Source organism: Ctenocephalides felis, unplaced genomic scaffold (assembly GCF_003426905.1).
Source record: "Ctenocephalides felis isolate EL2017-DRISC unplaced genomic scaffold, ASM342690v1 CF-g0.4_SCAFFOLD_00845, whole genome shotgun sequence".
NCBI classification, from domain to species: Eukaryota; Metazoa; Arthropoda; class Insecta; order Siphonaptera; family Pulicidae; genus Ctenocephalides; species Ctenocephalides felis.
The window spans coordinates 69490932-69507220 of NW_020536999.1; the positions used below are offsets into that span (position 1 = coordinate 69490932).

The 16289-nt window shown below is 29.9% G+C and overlaps 1 protein-coding gene across 1 annotated transcript in view; it reads right to left on the reverse strand.

Annotated features, from left to right (window-relative positions):
* Positions 1-1025: 1025 nt before the first annotated feature.
* Positions 1026-16289, reverse strand: part of LOC113387954 (transient receptor potential cation channel subfamily A member 1-like) — a 136372-nt gene continuing 121108 nt past the window's right edge. Inside the window, exons 14-20 of the mRNA XM_026625340.1 lie at positions 15205-15349; positions 13887-13997; positions 7922-8611; positions 5665-5824; positions 4225-4337; positions 3235-3394; positions 1026-1180 (exon numbers count right to left, since the gene is read on the reverse strand). Coding sequence (XP_026481125.1) covers positions 1026-1180; positions 3235-3394; positions 4225-4337; positions 5665-5824; positions 7922-8611; positions 13887-13997; positions 15205-15349 — 1534 coding nt within the window. The remainder of the gene's footprint in view (positions 1181-3234; positions 3395-4224; positions 4338-5664; positions 5825-7921; positions 8612-13886; positions 13998-15204; positions 15350-16289) is intronic.

Consider the following 16289-nt stretch of genomic DNA (forward strand, 5'->3'; position numbering starts at 1 on the left):
TGTTTTTGGCTTCTTCCGCCGTTTGACCTTCTTATATTCCTCAAGCTCCCTGTCCGTGTCCATGTCAGTCCGATCAGATAGCGCATTGTATTTGTTTTTCAGGGTCTCGCTCGTTAATACTTCCATTTTCATTATGCGCCTGCCTGGGAATATTCTTGTATTCTTCAATATGCACAGCACTGTTTTAATAAAGTAATCTAAAGACTTAGAAAAATTTAAATTTAGAAAAATTCACTTGCTAATGTGGCTTATCCTCTAACCATTAGCAACACCAATCCGGTGTTTGGAAAGAGGAGTCAGCAGAAGGCACGTTTACCTATAATTTTGACAAGATATTAAATATCTTGGGAGAATTACACCCGATTGCTTTTAGAAAAGCACGATTTTAAATCGATATCGGGTGAATTCCAGACTTTATACTTTACACAAAAATTGAATGACATTCACTCTTTAATCCCCATATCGCCTGGAACTTTTTAGCTATCTATTACAATAAGCCCTTAGCTTCTATATTATAAATGCTAATAGCTTACAAGTTTCATTTTCGCAAAAAAAAAGTTTAATTTTAATTTGTTGATAAAAGAGAGATAAAGAAGCAAGAAAGTTGTAATACAAATATAGCATGGCGCAAAACTGTCACTGGTACATACTTGTACTTGCAATTTATTCAAATATTATTTTATTTCCAATTAATATTCATCGGTAAAGAAGTACATAATTTGTATTTTTAAATAAAATATTTTTTACATAATTTGTACATAATTTGTATTATTAAATAAAATATTTTTTCAGAATTATAGACATATCTACGTGTATTTAAGAATATCTGACTTTCTGAGTTAGGGTACTTTAGTATTTAATATCAAAATTTACATAGGAGAAAATTGTAGAACGTAGCGTAAAATAAAATGCATGAATATATTGAGCGTTACAAAATAAAAAATAAATGAACGGCAAAAAGATTTATTCTTACGAAAAAGTTTTAGAATAACATATATAATTTGCATGCATCACAATTAAAATATTCAACAAGCATCTTTAATCATTTTTACCTGAACTATCAGTCTTAAGAGTTGATGTTGAACTTCTAATGTAGTTGTAATCTCTTTCAGTCTTCTCTTCTGCTTTTCTAATTCTGTCGTAACGTAGTCTTCGTGATTTTCCAAAACCATTTCTAATCCTAAACATAAAATATTCGTATAGATTATCGCATAAAGTATTCGTATAGATTGTTATAGATAATTGAGTTTTGGATGCAATTAGTCCAATGATTTAACATTTGTAATCAATGAATATAATAATGGTGTTCAAATATTCTATTTTATAATAAGATTTTAAAATTTATCCTAGAAATCTAGAAGTTGCTAGAAAATATTATAAGGACTACTTAAGCCCTATAACTATTTGATGATTTGAAAGCTTATACATTAAGATTTATGTGTGAAATATTCTAAACAATCTAACGTAATAGTTTTTGAATGGTACGTGGTCTTTAAATACGGAAAGAAATCAGCGGAATTTTATTCATATTTTTCTGTTTTGCTACAAGAAAAGTAAAAATGATGTTTTAAGCCAGAATGAAATTGACAGATGTGTTTGAAAAACAAAAGATATTGGAAGTACGACAGTGCCAGAACTAGTTTGTTAAATTTTGTTCCAGATTTTCGAAGTAAAACTTTTTTAGGCGCGATTAGGGTGTAAATCGTCATTCGCTCTCGATGAGATCATTTCTACACGAGTCGATTTATGTGAATAGAAATCAGTCATTGTATGCATACCGGCATCAACGTTATATGCGTACCGGCATCAATGTTGTATGCGTACCGATATCAACAAGGAAATCGGCATAAACAAAATAAATATTTTATAGTTACATCGTAGTACATATCTTGATTTAATGAAAAATGCCCGAATCAGAAGAATATTTTACCCTGTTCCTTGAAAATAATAAAACAAATTAAACATTTAGACCGTGTACTAAACGTAAGATTATTTATTAGAAATTATTTCTATATTATTCGTAGCTGTTCAAAGAATGAGATTATAACGCCAGCGAATAAGTAAAAAAATAAAAGCAGTCAATGAATGTATGTTAATTTTAATTACATGAAGTTCTTCAAACACAATTATATGATAAGTGACGTTGAGAAAACAATATTTGTTTAGGCGTTTTTAACATAATCCACTGTGTGAACGAATATTATAGAATTTATTAATCAGCAATGAAAGTTCATTTCTAAATGCTAATTACAATGACAAACCGATCATGTCATATTTGAAGTATGACTTTAAGTAAATTATTGTTTTGAAATGTAATACATATTTTTAATGCTATTATAAATATATAATTTATAATTTATTATTATATAAATGTGTATAATGGATGGTTGACACTAATAAATGTGTGCATTACGAGTGTAACCATATTACTAATAAACATTATTCAAAATTGTAATATGATGTATTTATTTTTACTTAAATGCCATCTTGTACAGTAGCAAATTAGTTGTACTTCAATCGCGTGTGAACCTTAACGCGCACTCTTTTTTTCAAAGATGCACCACATTCACGATAAAGCTAATAAAGACGCAATAAAGGCACTAGTTGATGCAAACCGGCAAATAACAACAAATGAGATCGCATTGAGTTTGAATTTAACAAATTCAACGGCTTAAGAGGTCTTGAATGTGGATCAACAGGTGTTGATTGGTTCTGATCTAGACAAGGTCTAATGTATTGCATCGACGCGCAACCTCACATATGTTTGGTCAATCGCCAAAAGCTTTTCCAGCTTGAATGGCACACAATGCCACAGCCAGTATGTTATCCAGAGCCGGTGTCATCGAACAATAATTTGTTTAGATCACTAAAAATTTTTTTTGTCGGTAATACCTTCACCTCAAATAGGAAGGTTGAAAAACACCTTCATCCGTTATTTGTCAATAACGAAAAAAAAAATTGATTCCGCAATTATGCTACTACCAGAAATGAGACAAAGTAATATTGACCAAAACAGACAGAATATAATTTGTTACAAAAAATGACTTATCAAAACGTCGATAAAACGAAATTACTTTCTGAATGATACAATAAATGTTACAATTATTGCAAAAGAGTGTCAGTAAATAAAAAATAAAATTGTCAAATATTAATAGTCGTTTATTGACTATATTTTATATATTAAGTTAATAATAATAGCAGCTGAATATTTTAACAAGCAACAATATCACATACCTTCATCCGTAAATGGATTGCTGAACCATTTTCTCAAAATGGAATCCAAAAATCCAAGCTTGCTTTTAGTGTCATTAGGGTACTCTATAAGCTCTATCTTATCGAGTTTTTCTAGAAGTATCTGAGGTAATTTGCTTTCTAATTCCGTGTGTAAAACGACCTATAAATAACAGATGAAGATATATTTTTTTATCAAGTTAGGTACGTCAAGATTCTTTTTCTATCGCTTATTTGCAGAGAAGAAGAAACTTTGCAGGATAAGCCATAGCACAAAACGGAACTTAGATCCAGCAAATTGTTGAAGAACATTTTTTATTCAATATGCAATTTATTCGTATATTAATTAAATATTCAATACAAATAATATTATACTAAAAATATATTGTATTAAAAGTGAAGGAATTCATTCTAAAAGCATTTTTTGTACTAGAACCGACATCGGAAAATATTTTGCGAATTATCTAATGTCGCTGCTCCAACGTTTTCTAATAAAACCTTTTATCAATTCTGTTTAAACAAAAGGTTAGGTCTCACTAACCAGTAATTGAATTTATCATTATATAGTTCAGTATTTTTTTTAGATGTTTCACATTTTATAAAAAAATCATCTTTCACACGATTACTGTAAAATCGTAATTAGTAAAACATTATTGCTGAAATTTAATAATTAACGTATTGTATAATTATTGTTGAATAAAATATTTTCTAGTAAAAACTAAGTAAAAACAAAATAAAATTCAAAGCTGAAGTCTTCAAATTTTGATAAAAATATAAAACCTTAAAAACAAATAAAATGCATTTAAAAACTTCTTTATGGAATATACAGAAAGCCATATGAGCAAAATCTAAAATATAATTAAATAAATAAAAACAAAACTAAAAACCAGAGAAACTACAGAGAGGCCAGACTATATATTATACAAAATCTTACTGAATAAGAATCTAAAAGAAACAAAACCTAGAACTCATAAAATTTTAATAATAATTCACCTGCATGGCCAATCGTTTCAACTGAGCATTTCTTCTCACAGACTCGATATCACCGACTGCCAAACCAATGAGCAGATTCATCAGCAGAATCGGCATCAAAACCATGAAAATTGCTGAAATTTATGATAAATTAGAATCTAAACTCCAAAATCATAATAAAGATTATGTGTGTGTTATCGCTTTTTATTTTTATAAAAATCAATAAAATTGCTTGATTAAAAAATTAAAAAGTTATAAATCAATGAAAAAAATCAATATGTAACAAACCAATAAAAAATAAGCACAAATTCAAAGACATTGTTTATTAAAAAAAAAGACAAAACCACAAATAAAACTAGTTGGTATTGGTATTTTGCCTTGAGGCAAGTTACATGAAATTCCCGATATGTATATATAATCGACTTAATCAATGAAAAATAAATTAATTTTTGAGTGATTGAAAGTATTCCGACTGAATTTATTACACATAATTCAAAATGAACGAACACGTTAACTCGGAGTATTTTCTAAAAACAAATTTTTTAAAATCAATCATTTTTTTATAATTGAACCAGTTTCCGTAGGACTTTAATGATTTAGTATGTTTATTAAGACCAAGTACTCTATCGTTTTACCAAGTAAGTAAATCGTTCGTAAATCTTTCGAACAGCTTTTGGCTTTTTAAAATCGATTCGATAGTATGAGCTTAAATGTAAACAAAAAGTTCAACACTTTCTTCCAAATTACAAAGAAACGGCTCGGCCGATCGTGACAAACGATACTTCTCATTGAAATACAGCAAATGGCTTTTAAATTTCTGAAATCGGTTCAGGCGTTTTTGAGAAAACGTCGATTAACGGTCTAGTTTTGACAAATGCCAAAAAACGATACCAATTTTTGCAAACTTTGACGAATTTTTAAAGCTAAACGTGTTGCCGTAGGGCGGTAATATTTTAGTATGATCTAGAAGACTATGGTATCTATCGTCAAAAAAATAATAAAAAAAATCGTCAAAAATATTTTTTTAACACTTTATTACAAGAAAACGGCCCGGCCGATCTGCACCAGATCGGCGGTTTTTGAATTTTCAGAATCGATTCAGAATTGCGGGCTAAAACGAAAACTAAACAAAAAATCAACATAATGTTAAAATATCTTGTAAGATGTTCTGACAAAAATATGAATACTCCTTAAAGAAATTGATCCTTACTTACTATAAAACTCCTCACGTAACAGAGATCATATTCGTAAGTTTTTCATAATAGTTCAAATAAAAGGTAAACTATCGAAAACTGATACATATTTTCAAAGAAAAATGTCTTATATTGACGTGTATCTTTCAAACTTAAATTTTTTTCGATCAGTATGATAATGATAGTACTTGCACAATAGCCTCTCATAATACGAGAAATAAATCAATTTGCCACATGAAATATTATTATTTATAACAATGATAGGTACCTAGGATCAAGAAAGTCGGCAGTGGAAAGTCTAGGGTTCTTTTTGATTCTCCATAATAGGAATTGACGTAGGTTCCAAGGAAGTCGATCTCGCCCAACATCATTGCGAAAGTCCTCATCAGAGACATCGGAATGGTCTTGAAGGATAGATGTGTCTCACCCTAAAAAGTAAGAAAAGTTGATATAATAATTGTGGGTACTATATATAAAATTATATAATGAAATAGTCCATATACAGTGAATTTTAGTCAAATTTATATATTTTGAGTTTATGCCATGTAATTTTTGAAGTAAAACTTCTTTAGGCGCGACTAGGGTGTGAACCCGTACAAATGCAACGGAAGTGCGTTACGGCCGAGTCGAGTGCCAATGATTCGTCATTCGTGCGTATCGGCATCAACGTTGTATGCGTTCCGATATCAACAAAGAAATCGGTATAGATAAATAAACATTTTAAACTTAAATCGTAGTAAAATTTTTAAATTCTTGAAAAATGCCTGAATCAGAAGAATATTTTACCCTGTTCCTTGAAAATATTGATTAATAAGATTAATGATTAGTAAGTTTATTGATTATAAATTATTTCTACATTATTCGTAGTTTCTATAAATCTTTGTCGTTATTGAAATGGAAAATATTTTTAGGCAAAATAGATATTACAGCTGTTCAAATAATGAGATTATATCGCCAGCGAAAAAGTAAAAAAAAATACAAGCAGTCAATGAATGTATGTTAATTTTAATTACTGAAGTTCTTCTAACACAATTCCATGATGAGTGAAGTTGCAAAAACAATATTTGTTTAGGCGTTGTTTAACATACTCCACTGTGTGAACGAATATTATAAAATTTATTAATCAGCAATTACTTTATTTTTCTAATGAAGGTTCATTTCTAAATGCTAATTACATTGTCACCGACCACATTTGAAGTATGACATTAATTACATTATTGCTTTTAAATATTATACATATTTTTAATTCTATTATAAATATATAATTTATAATTTATCATTATATAAATGTGTATAATGGTTGACACTAATAAATGTGTGCATCACGAGTATTATCATATTACTGATAAACATTATTCAAAATTGTTATATGATGTATTTATTGTTACTTAAGTCCACATCAGGGGGCCGTCTACATCCTAGGGACGGTTGTGACAGCGATTGGGGTCAGTAGTGACAAGCATAAAAATAGGAAATAAAAACAATAGATATTAACACCGTAATGGTTTATAGCAAATTATATTGTCGTTAAAAACTGTAATATGTAACATAACACTACATAAACATTTAAACAAAGCTTATGAATAAAATATAACAATATATAACAAAACATAATTTTTCTAACATTTTAACAAGAATTCTTTATGAATTTTTTTTTTTATTATAATAAATTTTCTTTTGCATTTTTTTCGTATTTTGTCTTAGTTAAGTTAATTTTTTTTATCTATTTAATCTTTACCCGAAAAAGACAAGAAATACATGTCACAACCGTACTCCAAAATTTGTCCCAACCGTACCCAACGCACACTTTTGAAAACAGAGCATTATTATAATTATATAAGCAAAAATTAATTGCTGATGAATAACTACTAATGTTCCTTTTACAACAAAATGGCCAAAAAGTAATCTATATGTTTACAATTAATAGATATTATTTAAAAAAATCGATTATAAAAACTTACTTTTGATTCTTTAAAAGTAATACGGTCTACTGATCATGTTAATATTAGAAAAAGTTCCTAACATTAGATAGACCGCAACTGTAGATTGTTCGAACAATCATTCTTTATCTTTCTACCTTTATGACGACTGTCACTATCATACCCTGGAACAACCGTACCAAGTCTCTCCTACTACCTTTTAAGTTCATTATATTTTTTACATAATTCGTTTTTGTTTTTCACATTTTTTAAATTTTCATTTTATACATATTTTCACGTTTCCTTAATTTTTGTATTTTCTTTCTTATAAAACAGGTCACATATTGAATTATGATTGTTTGAAAAGTTACCATTTCCAAATCAAGACTTTTTGACTTTGACTTTGCGAATATAATAAATTTCTAATTTTTTTATAATTTTACATTTTTTAGTTTTTAAAACTTAGCTTTTGATACTAAATAATACTAAATAATAATTTACTTATCAATCAATTTATATATACCTTCTACCTCAACATTGTATCTATTTTTTAATGATAATACATATTAATAGTGATTTATAAAATATTGAACATCATCTACTTACTCCTGATAGAAGAATATAGAACGCCAATCCGAAAGCGATTATCAAAATCGAGAACACTAGAAGAACTTTGATAAGAGTCTGCAGGATCTCCAAAAACATTACCACATAGATTCCAGCCTGGTCAAATCTTTGCAGATACAGCAACAGATTGAACCAACTCAAAAAAACCGTAATCGAGGCCGAGGAGACTTGCAAATTATCCACTTTTCCACCGATCAACATTGGTACAACCATGATAATGGACGAGATGTATAAGGCCCATGTGACCAGGTTGAAAGGCTCTAGCAGATACTGCCATTTTTGCTGGTAAATCTGACATACCTCCTTAATAAATTGGACAGATATATAAATTATGATAAATACGGCACTGGTGTACATGATAGGGGCGTAACTTGAGCCTTGTTTTGAAATTGTGCTGTTTTGACTAATCATTTTGTTCTGGAACATTTTCAAAAGCGGCCCTGTGTAGTTTTGATTTCTCGAGTCGGTGCAGTTCCAGTAATTTAAAGTACGGCCTTTTATCTCAGGATTGAGATTCGAGGAATAAACAGTAACAAACATAAGAAAAATACTATAGAATAAAAGATTTATTAAATGAAAATATTTTCCGTAAGAGTTCCATTTCATTTCCAGATACTTTTGGCTGAGCGGATGTGCTAAGAGTTCCACGCGACCATGGGCGACCATAGCCTAAAAGAAAATCGAACTAGGTTGAGAATATTTTTCTAAATAATTAGTCAAACAAAAAAATATATATATTTAATAATTAAATATATATTAAGTTATATATTTAAAAATATTTATTATCTTTTTCACTTGATGTTACCTTCTAGTGACATCACCATTCTAGAACGATAAATTTCAAGTTCAAATTATATATGTATATATATATATTTATATATGTGTAAGTTCTTGTGGGGCGATACATCAAAAAATAAAAAGCAAGGATTTATAAATTTATCTTTAATTCCAAACGTTTCGACATTCAATTTAATGCCATCAGCAGTGGATATTAACGTTGGTAGGTTACATCTAAGATGTGTACACAACACTAGGAATTAGCACTAACATTTATACATCTAACTTGTCCACACTATGAATTTTTATCATTTTTTGTAAGATGTAAAAAGAAAAATGATAGTTTTATTTGAACAAAAATGTGAGTAAAATTAAGTAATTTCTGCCACGACTTGTGAAATGTGCAAGCTCCGAGGCTTTAGTGCTAAATGTATCGCCCCACAAGAACTTACTCATATATCTCAACATCAAAATCAACAATTAAATCATATGTATATATATATATATATATATATATATATTTATATACTTAAGTTTATTTATTAGTATTTACTTATTAATCAAAAATATAAAGTGACGACAAACAACAATAAAAAACAGACGACTCAAATATAAAAGCAACACTCTTTGTCTACAGCTCGTTCAAAAACTATAAAATTATGTGCGAACAATAAATGTTTATACTAGAAATATATTGCAAAACAACAAATAATAAATAGTAACAAAATATATAAAAGATATGAAACAGTGCACAGTCATTCATGTATAAGCAAAATACATTAATTTAATCGAAAAAAAAATTACCTTCATAGCCAATAAATAGCACCAGACAACACAATAAACCATCCTTTAAATAAGAGTAAAAATATCGCTTGATATTATTAAGAATTTGATATTGTTATGAAACTTACAAATGACATTCGTCAAAAACGTTAATTTTTTACTACCGTTGAATTACCTTTCCCAAATTTAGACGTTTTTCCAAAAAATATTACAGTGTTGTAAACTTAACTTGACCTTTTGATATATTTTAAAGCCATTGCTTATGATTATAATTATTAGAAATCATTAAAATATTCTTTTTTTCGAATATGTTTTTTATGCAATTTCCACATGTTCTTTCTCTGTACATCCACTAATATTTACATAATCGTTTTATGATTGATATTGCCGAATCCGAATCAATTAGAGTTTTGAGTTTGAAGTCGGACACTTATTCTGTTTTAACTTTTTAGGCCGGTGTAGTACTATCTGGCTACACCTGAACTTTTTCGCGGTCATAACGGGTGGCCCAATTAAAAATTTAAATTTAATTTTGCTATACAATGAAAACGGCTCAATATTTTTCAATGGTTGAACATTTATTTAATAGGTTGATGACATTTATTTATGAAAAATAATTTCGGTCAAATGACCACCACGGCTGACTCGGCAGTAGTCCATTCAATCCACCCAATTTTTGAGTACATTTCAGATTGTTTCGGGCATTATCGCAGCAATAGCAGCTTGGATTTCGGTCTTGAGGTCTTGAGATGTTTCTGGATTGTTAACATAACATTTATCTTTCACCGCTCCCCAAAGATAATAATCCAATGGCGTCAAATCGCAGCTTCTTGGTGGTCAATTCACATCAGCATTTTTGCTGATTATTTGATATCCTCTGCTAAACAATCTTTCGCCCAATTTGCAAACCGTAGACGGCTCGGATGGTCAATTGGCTTTAACTGTTTCCACATATTGTGTTTCTGGAAGTTTATTTTTGTCGATTTTTTTTTAAATTTCTCACAGTTTGAGTAGAAGGCTCACCACTTTGGAAATAAGTTTTTAATATTTCCCAACTTTCTTCAAGCAAATATCGTCTCATTTCGTAAAAGTCAAACTGTCAACTAAATATTAGTCACATCATGGTCACATCAATGAGATTATTTGACGTTTTTAAAGTCAAACAATCGGTAGTTAAAATTCTAAACACTAAATGGACCACCCTGTATGTACAATCACTCTGTTACTTCCCCGTTAATCCACACTTGCAGCATAAACCCCACTTAGCAAGTAGCCCAATTAGAAGAGATTTGGCCCAATCGTCCACAGCTTTAACATCTTATTTCTTAGTCTGTTCTAGTACCAATTATGTGTGTTCCTCCTACTTACAATTTTGGTACGCTCGACAATTCGCCGCTTTCCGCTGCAGTCAATGAATTCATTACTAGCAATAGTGATGTTAAATCTCTAAATCTATTATTGCCCGTTCTTGAAACACCGGGTTTTCAAATTTTGTTATCCGATCGACCCCTTGTATTTCTAGCCTGTTTTACTAAAAATTTGTAGTTCTTACATATTCTCGACTCAAAGCGCTTCAACTTAGACAACTGATCTTTGGTGTTTCGAAAAAAGCAGTGATCGCCCCCTAAAGATTCTGATACGAATAGGTCGCAAATTCTTTTTTTTTTCATTATTATTATCATTATTTACCATTCAAATTACAATCTGTCTTAATAAAGACATTTAGTAATTGAAATGTTACAATATATGGTTTATTTAGAAAGATTGCCTAATGGTAATTCTTTCTAGTGTGAATATATGCTGTTACTATTTGCTGATTACTATATAAGTACTTAAATAACTAATGCTATATAAACTCATATCTATAACTATCACAGTCTAAATAAAGAAAAACAAAAAGAAATGTAATAAAAAACAATTAAGATATGCAATCAATATGTCAATTCTGATAGTTCCGTCCTCTTCAGCCTTTTTTGATGCGTGACATTATGTAGACTTGCTCCGAGCTCAATGTTGAATCCATCGATTTTATTTTTGTAGTTTTGGGCAATCTTTTTGATTTCTACTTTTACTGTGAGAATACGTGTGTCTTGGTGAATTAGCCAGGTGGGCACATATATTGGAGCACAAATGGTTTGGCGTAATACTTTGTTTTGGAAAAGCTGGATTATTTGTATGTTGCTATTCTTTGCTAAACCCCATATGTGAAGACCGTACGTCCACACTAGTTTCAGGATCACTTTGCACAATATCGACAGCGTTGAATGTCGATAGCTTTGAACGACTGCTTAGTAGCCAGTGATATTCGAGTTGTTCGCGCTTTTGTGGATGTGCGTCTTCCAGTTTAATTCTTTGTCTATGTACATTCCCAAATATTTAGCGTGGTCTTGAATTGGTATTTGGCTGTTGCGAAGTACAACGGGGGGACATGTATCTTTTCGAAGCGTGAAGGATACTTGGGCAGGCTTCGAGTAGGGGTCGCAAATTCTGGCCTTGAATTAAACCACTTGCGCGCATTCCGTGTCAGCTATTGTAAACATAGCCAATCTCTTGTACGGAACAACATAGGTTGCCTGAACAGCCGCAATATTTTTCAACTAAATTCTAGGTCTTCCTCAGACGCGCCGCCTGACTATGATGCCAAGCTCATGTTTGTTCCTGTTGATTACATCTAACACAGTTCTTATAATGTACCAAGGCGAATGCATTGAAAAAAAAACAAGTTTTCGCCGCCATGCTTTTTTCATTCGGATCTATTGTATTTTTTCTCATTCAGCGTTATAAAAGCGACCAACTAATAATTTTTAAAATGATAGGAAATCTGCTACAATGTTAGGCTTTTCTACGCCGGCGATTACAAATTTCTAAAAAAAAGTAGGTAGTCATTTTGGTGTCTTTTGCCATATATAATGTGTAGTCTGTTTACGGATGCTGCCAATTGAGTTTGCTGCGCGGGTATACACATATATCCGTGCTTGTATTAACTAGACATTCTTGTTTAGATGCCTCGTCCACTACTGATAGACGGTTTGTTGAAGTAATTGATTGACAGTCGTGCGCCGCTTTTATGAATTTTTTTGATTGATTGATTTTATAAGTTTTGTTAAAAAATTTAAATGAACATGGTTTATTGCAGTTTCGAGCTATTTCACCAAATATTGAGTGATAATGGCAGAAACCACGTGGAAATGGGTGTGCAATCTTCGTACTTAATAGAACAATTCAATTTCATGAGTTCAATTCATGATGGCGTTTTGTTTTCGAAGTTGCGAAATTTATGAGATGACATTCTCCATTAGTTTGTCTGTGGATAATATTAGCTTATCAACTTTTTACTTATCAACAATCCGCGATTTCATTTAGCTCGGGTGCCGATATGATGGCTTGAATGATGGGCGGCAGTAGCCGCTTCATTCACAATGCCTTTATAATACTGGCGTCGATATTCGGTTAGCCAAAAACTATGGTAACCGACTCTCACCGATTTCTTGTCGTCCATTAGTAGTTCTAGTTTACATTTCTTGGAAATCGATACGCTCTTAATGAGCGCATGTTTTAGAAACTCGTATTCATTCTCTAGTAATGGTTTTATAATAATAAATTTGATTTTGAGTGCATACTGACTACCTAAATATGCAAATTCCCAAAGTAAAAATTTCTAGAATCGGCCGAAATAATGGAAAGGGCAAATTGCGATTTAGGTGAGTTAACCAGTGTTGAGTCGATTTGTGCCAAAACAGATAAATTTCAACACCACACATAAAATTGTAAGAAAGATAGTTATTTGTACATCTCCGGTTTTCAAATAATGTGATTGATTGTTCCGACTTCAGGGGTTGATTCAGATTGTTCGATTGTCTACAGATGAACATAATTTTGACTATGCAATAGTAGTTTTTATTTCTAAAAATATTTTTTTAAATTCTATTATTATTGCTTTGAATTTTTGTTTCTGTCCTAGTTTGATTTGTTGAATGATGATAACATACATCAAATATCGAAACGTATTAATCCTAATTGATAAAGAATGTATATCGTTTAATTATATATGTATATATATGTATATATATATATATATAATTATATATATACATATAAATTTATGTGTATATACGACAATTGATACAAAAAAATAAGATTGAACACCGTAATATATGTTAGAAAATAAGCCAAAAAGCCCGTAACCCGACACCAAAAACTCCACCAAACCTTTAACTTACATTGACAACTTCTAATGGTATTGGTCGCCAATTTGGATCGTTTTGTGTTTGTCTGATTTCTTTGATATTTTCGGCAGATTTTTGATAAGCGGTAAAAGAATATTTTATCTAGAAAAGAACAAAAAATATTGGTGATAAAGTGTTCCTTATCAATTGTGACTTACATTAAGGGCTGGAAGGGGTATTGGTTCCGATATGGCAAGGGCATCTCCTGTTTTCTCGTCCATTTGAGCATACATTGTCGGACATTGCAAACAGGTAAATGAATATTTCACCTACTCGACAAAAAAAAATTAAAAAATTATGTAACAATTTTGGTTTATTCATGTAAGGTTTTGTTAACTTCAGCGTCCGAATTATGTATGGTGCAAATATTAGGGTGGTCCGTATTTTTGATTTTCCTTGCTCCCAAGGGCTCAAATGGTTCCAAATTGATAAAAAACAATTCTCTGAAAGTTTTAGCTCTTAATATTAACTTTTAGATAGTGCGTAATTCAATGAAACTTCGCATGGAAATAGCATGAAAAAAATTTTGAGAATTAAAAAAAATTTTTTTTAGCTATAACTTATCGACAAATAAATTAAAAGTGAAAATTCGTGTCATTTTTTATTGAAAATTCGACGCAAAACAGGTTTTTTATAATTTGTTTTGTGGAGCGCCGAATTTTCAATAAAACTCATTTCAGAACATCAGAATTCATTTGCTCGCTAAATTGTATCTAAAAAACATTTCCATACAAAACTTTGATTAAATTGCGCACTATCTAAAAGACAATATTAAGAGCTAAAACTTTCAGAAAATTGCTTTTTATCAATTTGAAACCATTTGAGCCCTTGGGAGCAAGGAAATTCGAAATTCGAAAAATTAAGGACCACCCTAATATATATAATGCGCATTAAAATGCTCTATATAGATGTTCTATAAATAGATAACTTTTAAATTTTACACCATTTAATTTATACGATTATATTGGTAATTGATTTGTTAAATAATGCCTGTGATTTTATGATAAAATTTTTCTAAATCATAAATAACGATTTATAACAAATACTATCAATTTTGTATAGTGTTAATAATGATTAAATACTTTATTTTTATGAAATGGTATATTTTTATAAATATTCATTAACTGTTGTCAATCCGATTAAGTTTAGGACGCATATATAATATTTATTTAAAATTAAGTATAAGCATAAAATATTTTATGCAAAAAATGCATTTCATTTCAAAAGCGCTTTCATAATTAGTGAATGAAATGTATTAAACACGAGGAACGTTAATTTAGAATATCGCAATAAATCATACAAAATCAAATGTATTAAATTACAACTATAACAAATTCAATGATCAAGGATATCATAATCAAATGTAATAAATAAGCTCACAATTAAACTCAAGAACTAAATTATAGTTTGAAACTTTTTTTTATTTTATCATGTAATATTTTTTAAATTGCTGTTTTGTGTATATTTCTAACTTACATAAAAGGATTTAGAGTCCTTTTTGCAATTTGCCTTTGTTATGCATTTGTCCTGAACTGCTTCAAAAACCCTCGGCATGGAAGCAATGAGCGCCAATGTTACACATGGATGTTTATCGGACTTCAGGGCCATTACTTCGCCACCACTGGTAAAAAAAAGTTTATCAAAGAATGTGAGATATGCCTTTATACGGTTCAGAAACAGTTTTATTTTAAAAAAAAATTAAATAAATATTCAAACATTTTTGAAATGCTGCGCTAAGAACTAAATATAATTGAAAAACCAAATATATTTGTGACAAGAAAAATAAATTCTATCAGACACACAATAATAAAAAGTACGTTTTCTACGCCGTCGTCTAGAGACAAAATAGAAAAACAGAAAGAATGCGAGAAAATAATAATAATGCAGATGCTCTCCTACTTAATTAAAATAAATATAAAAGAAATAAAAACTCAAGAAATAAATTGTAATGCGATGCTCATGCAAAGTAAACTTGCCTTCGAAATATATCCAAGAAAATTAAAAAACAAAAAAGTATTTCAATAAAAAAACATGAAAAATAAATAAAATTTTTGCAATTGAAATGAATTGTGGCTCGAGATAAAAACCAAAAAGCCTTTTCCGTTATTAGGAACTAAATCCAGACTAAGCTCATACAAAAAGCTGCTTTTATATAAAACAATATTCAAGGCAATTTGGTGCTATGGAATACAATTAGGCGGTAGTGCGCATAATACTAATATAGACATAATACAAAAATTGCAAATCAAACTTTTGAAATTGTTTTGGGAGCGCCGAAATATGTCTCTAGACTGCTTCATCTCGACATAAATACACCTGTCAAAAAATACGTAATAACAAAAACAACGCATAAATAAAGAAACAAGCTCAACAGTCATTCAAATTTACTAACAAACTCCTAAACAACTAAATTTACTAACAAACTAACAGAAAACTATCGTCGTAGTCTAAAGAGAAAATCGCCACTTGATTTAAGTCATCAGTTTATAAGTAAAGTAAGTAAGTTTTTATTATTGTCATTAATATATTGTTAATATTACTGGTAACAAATGGAAAAAACA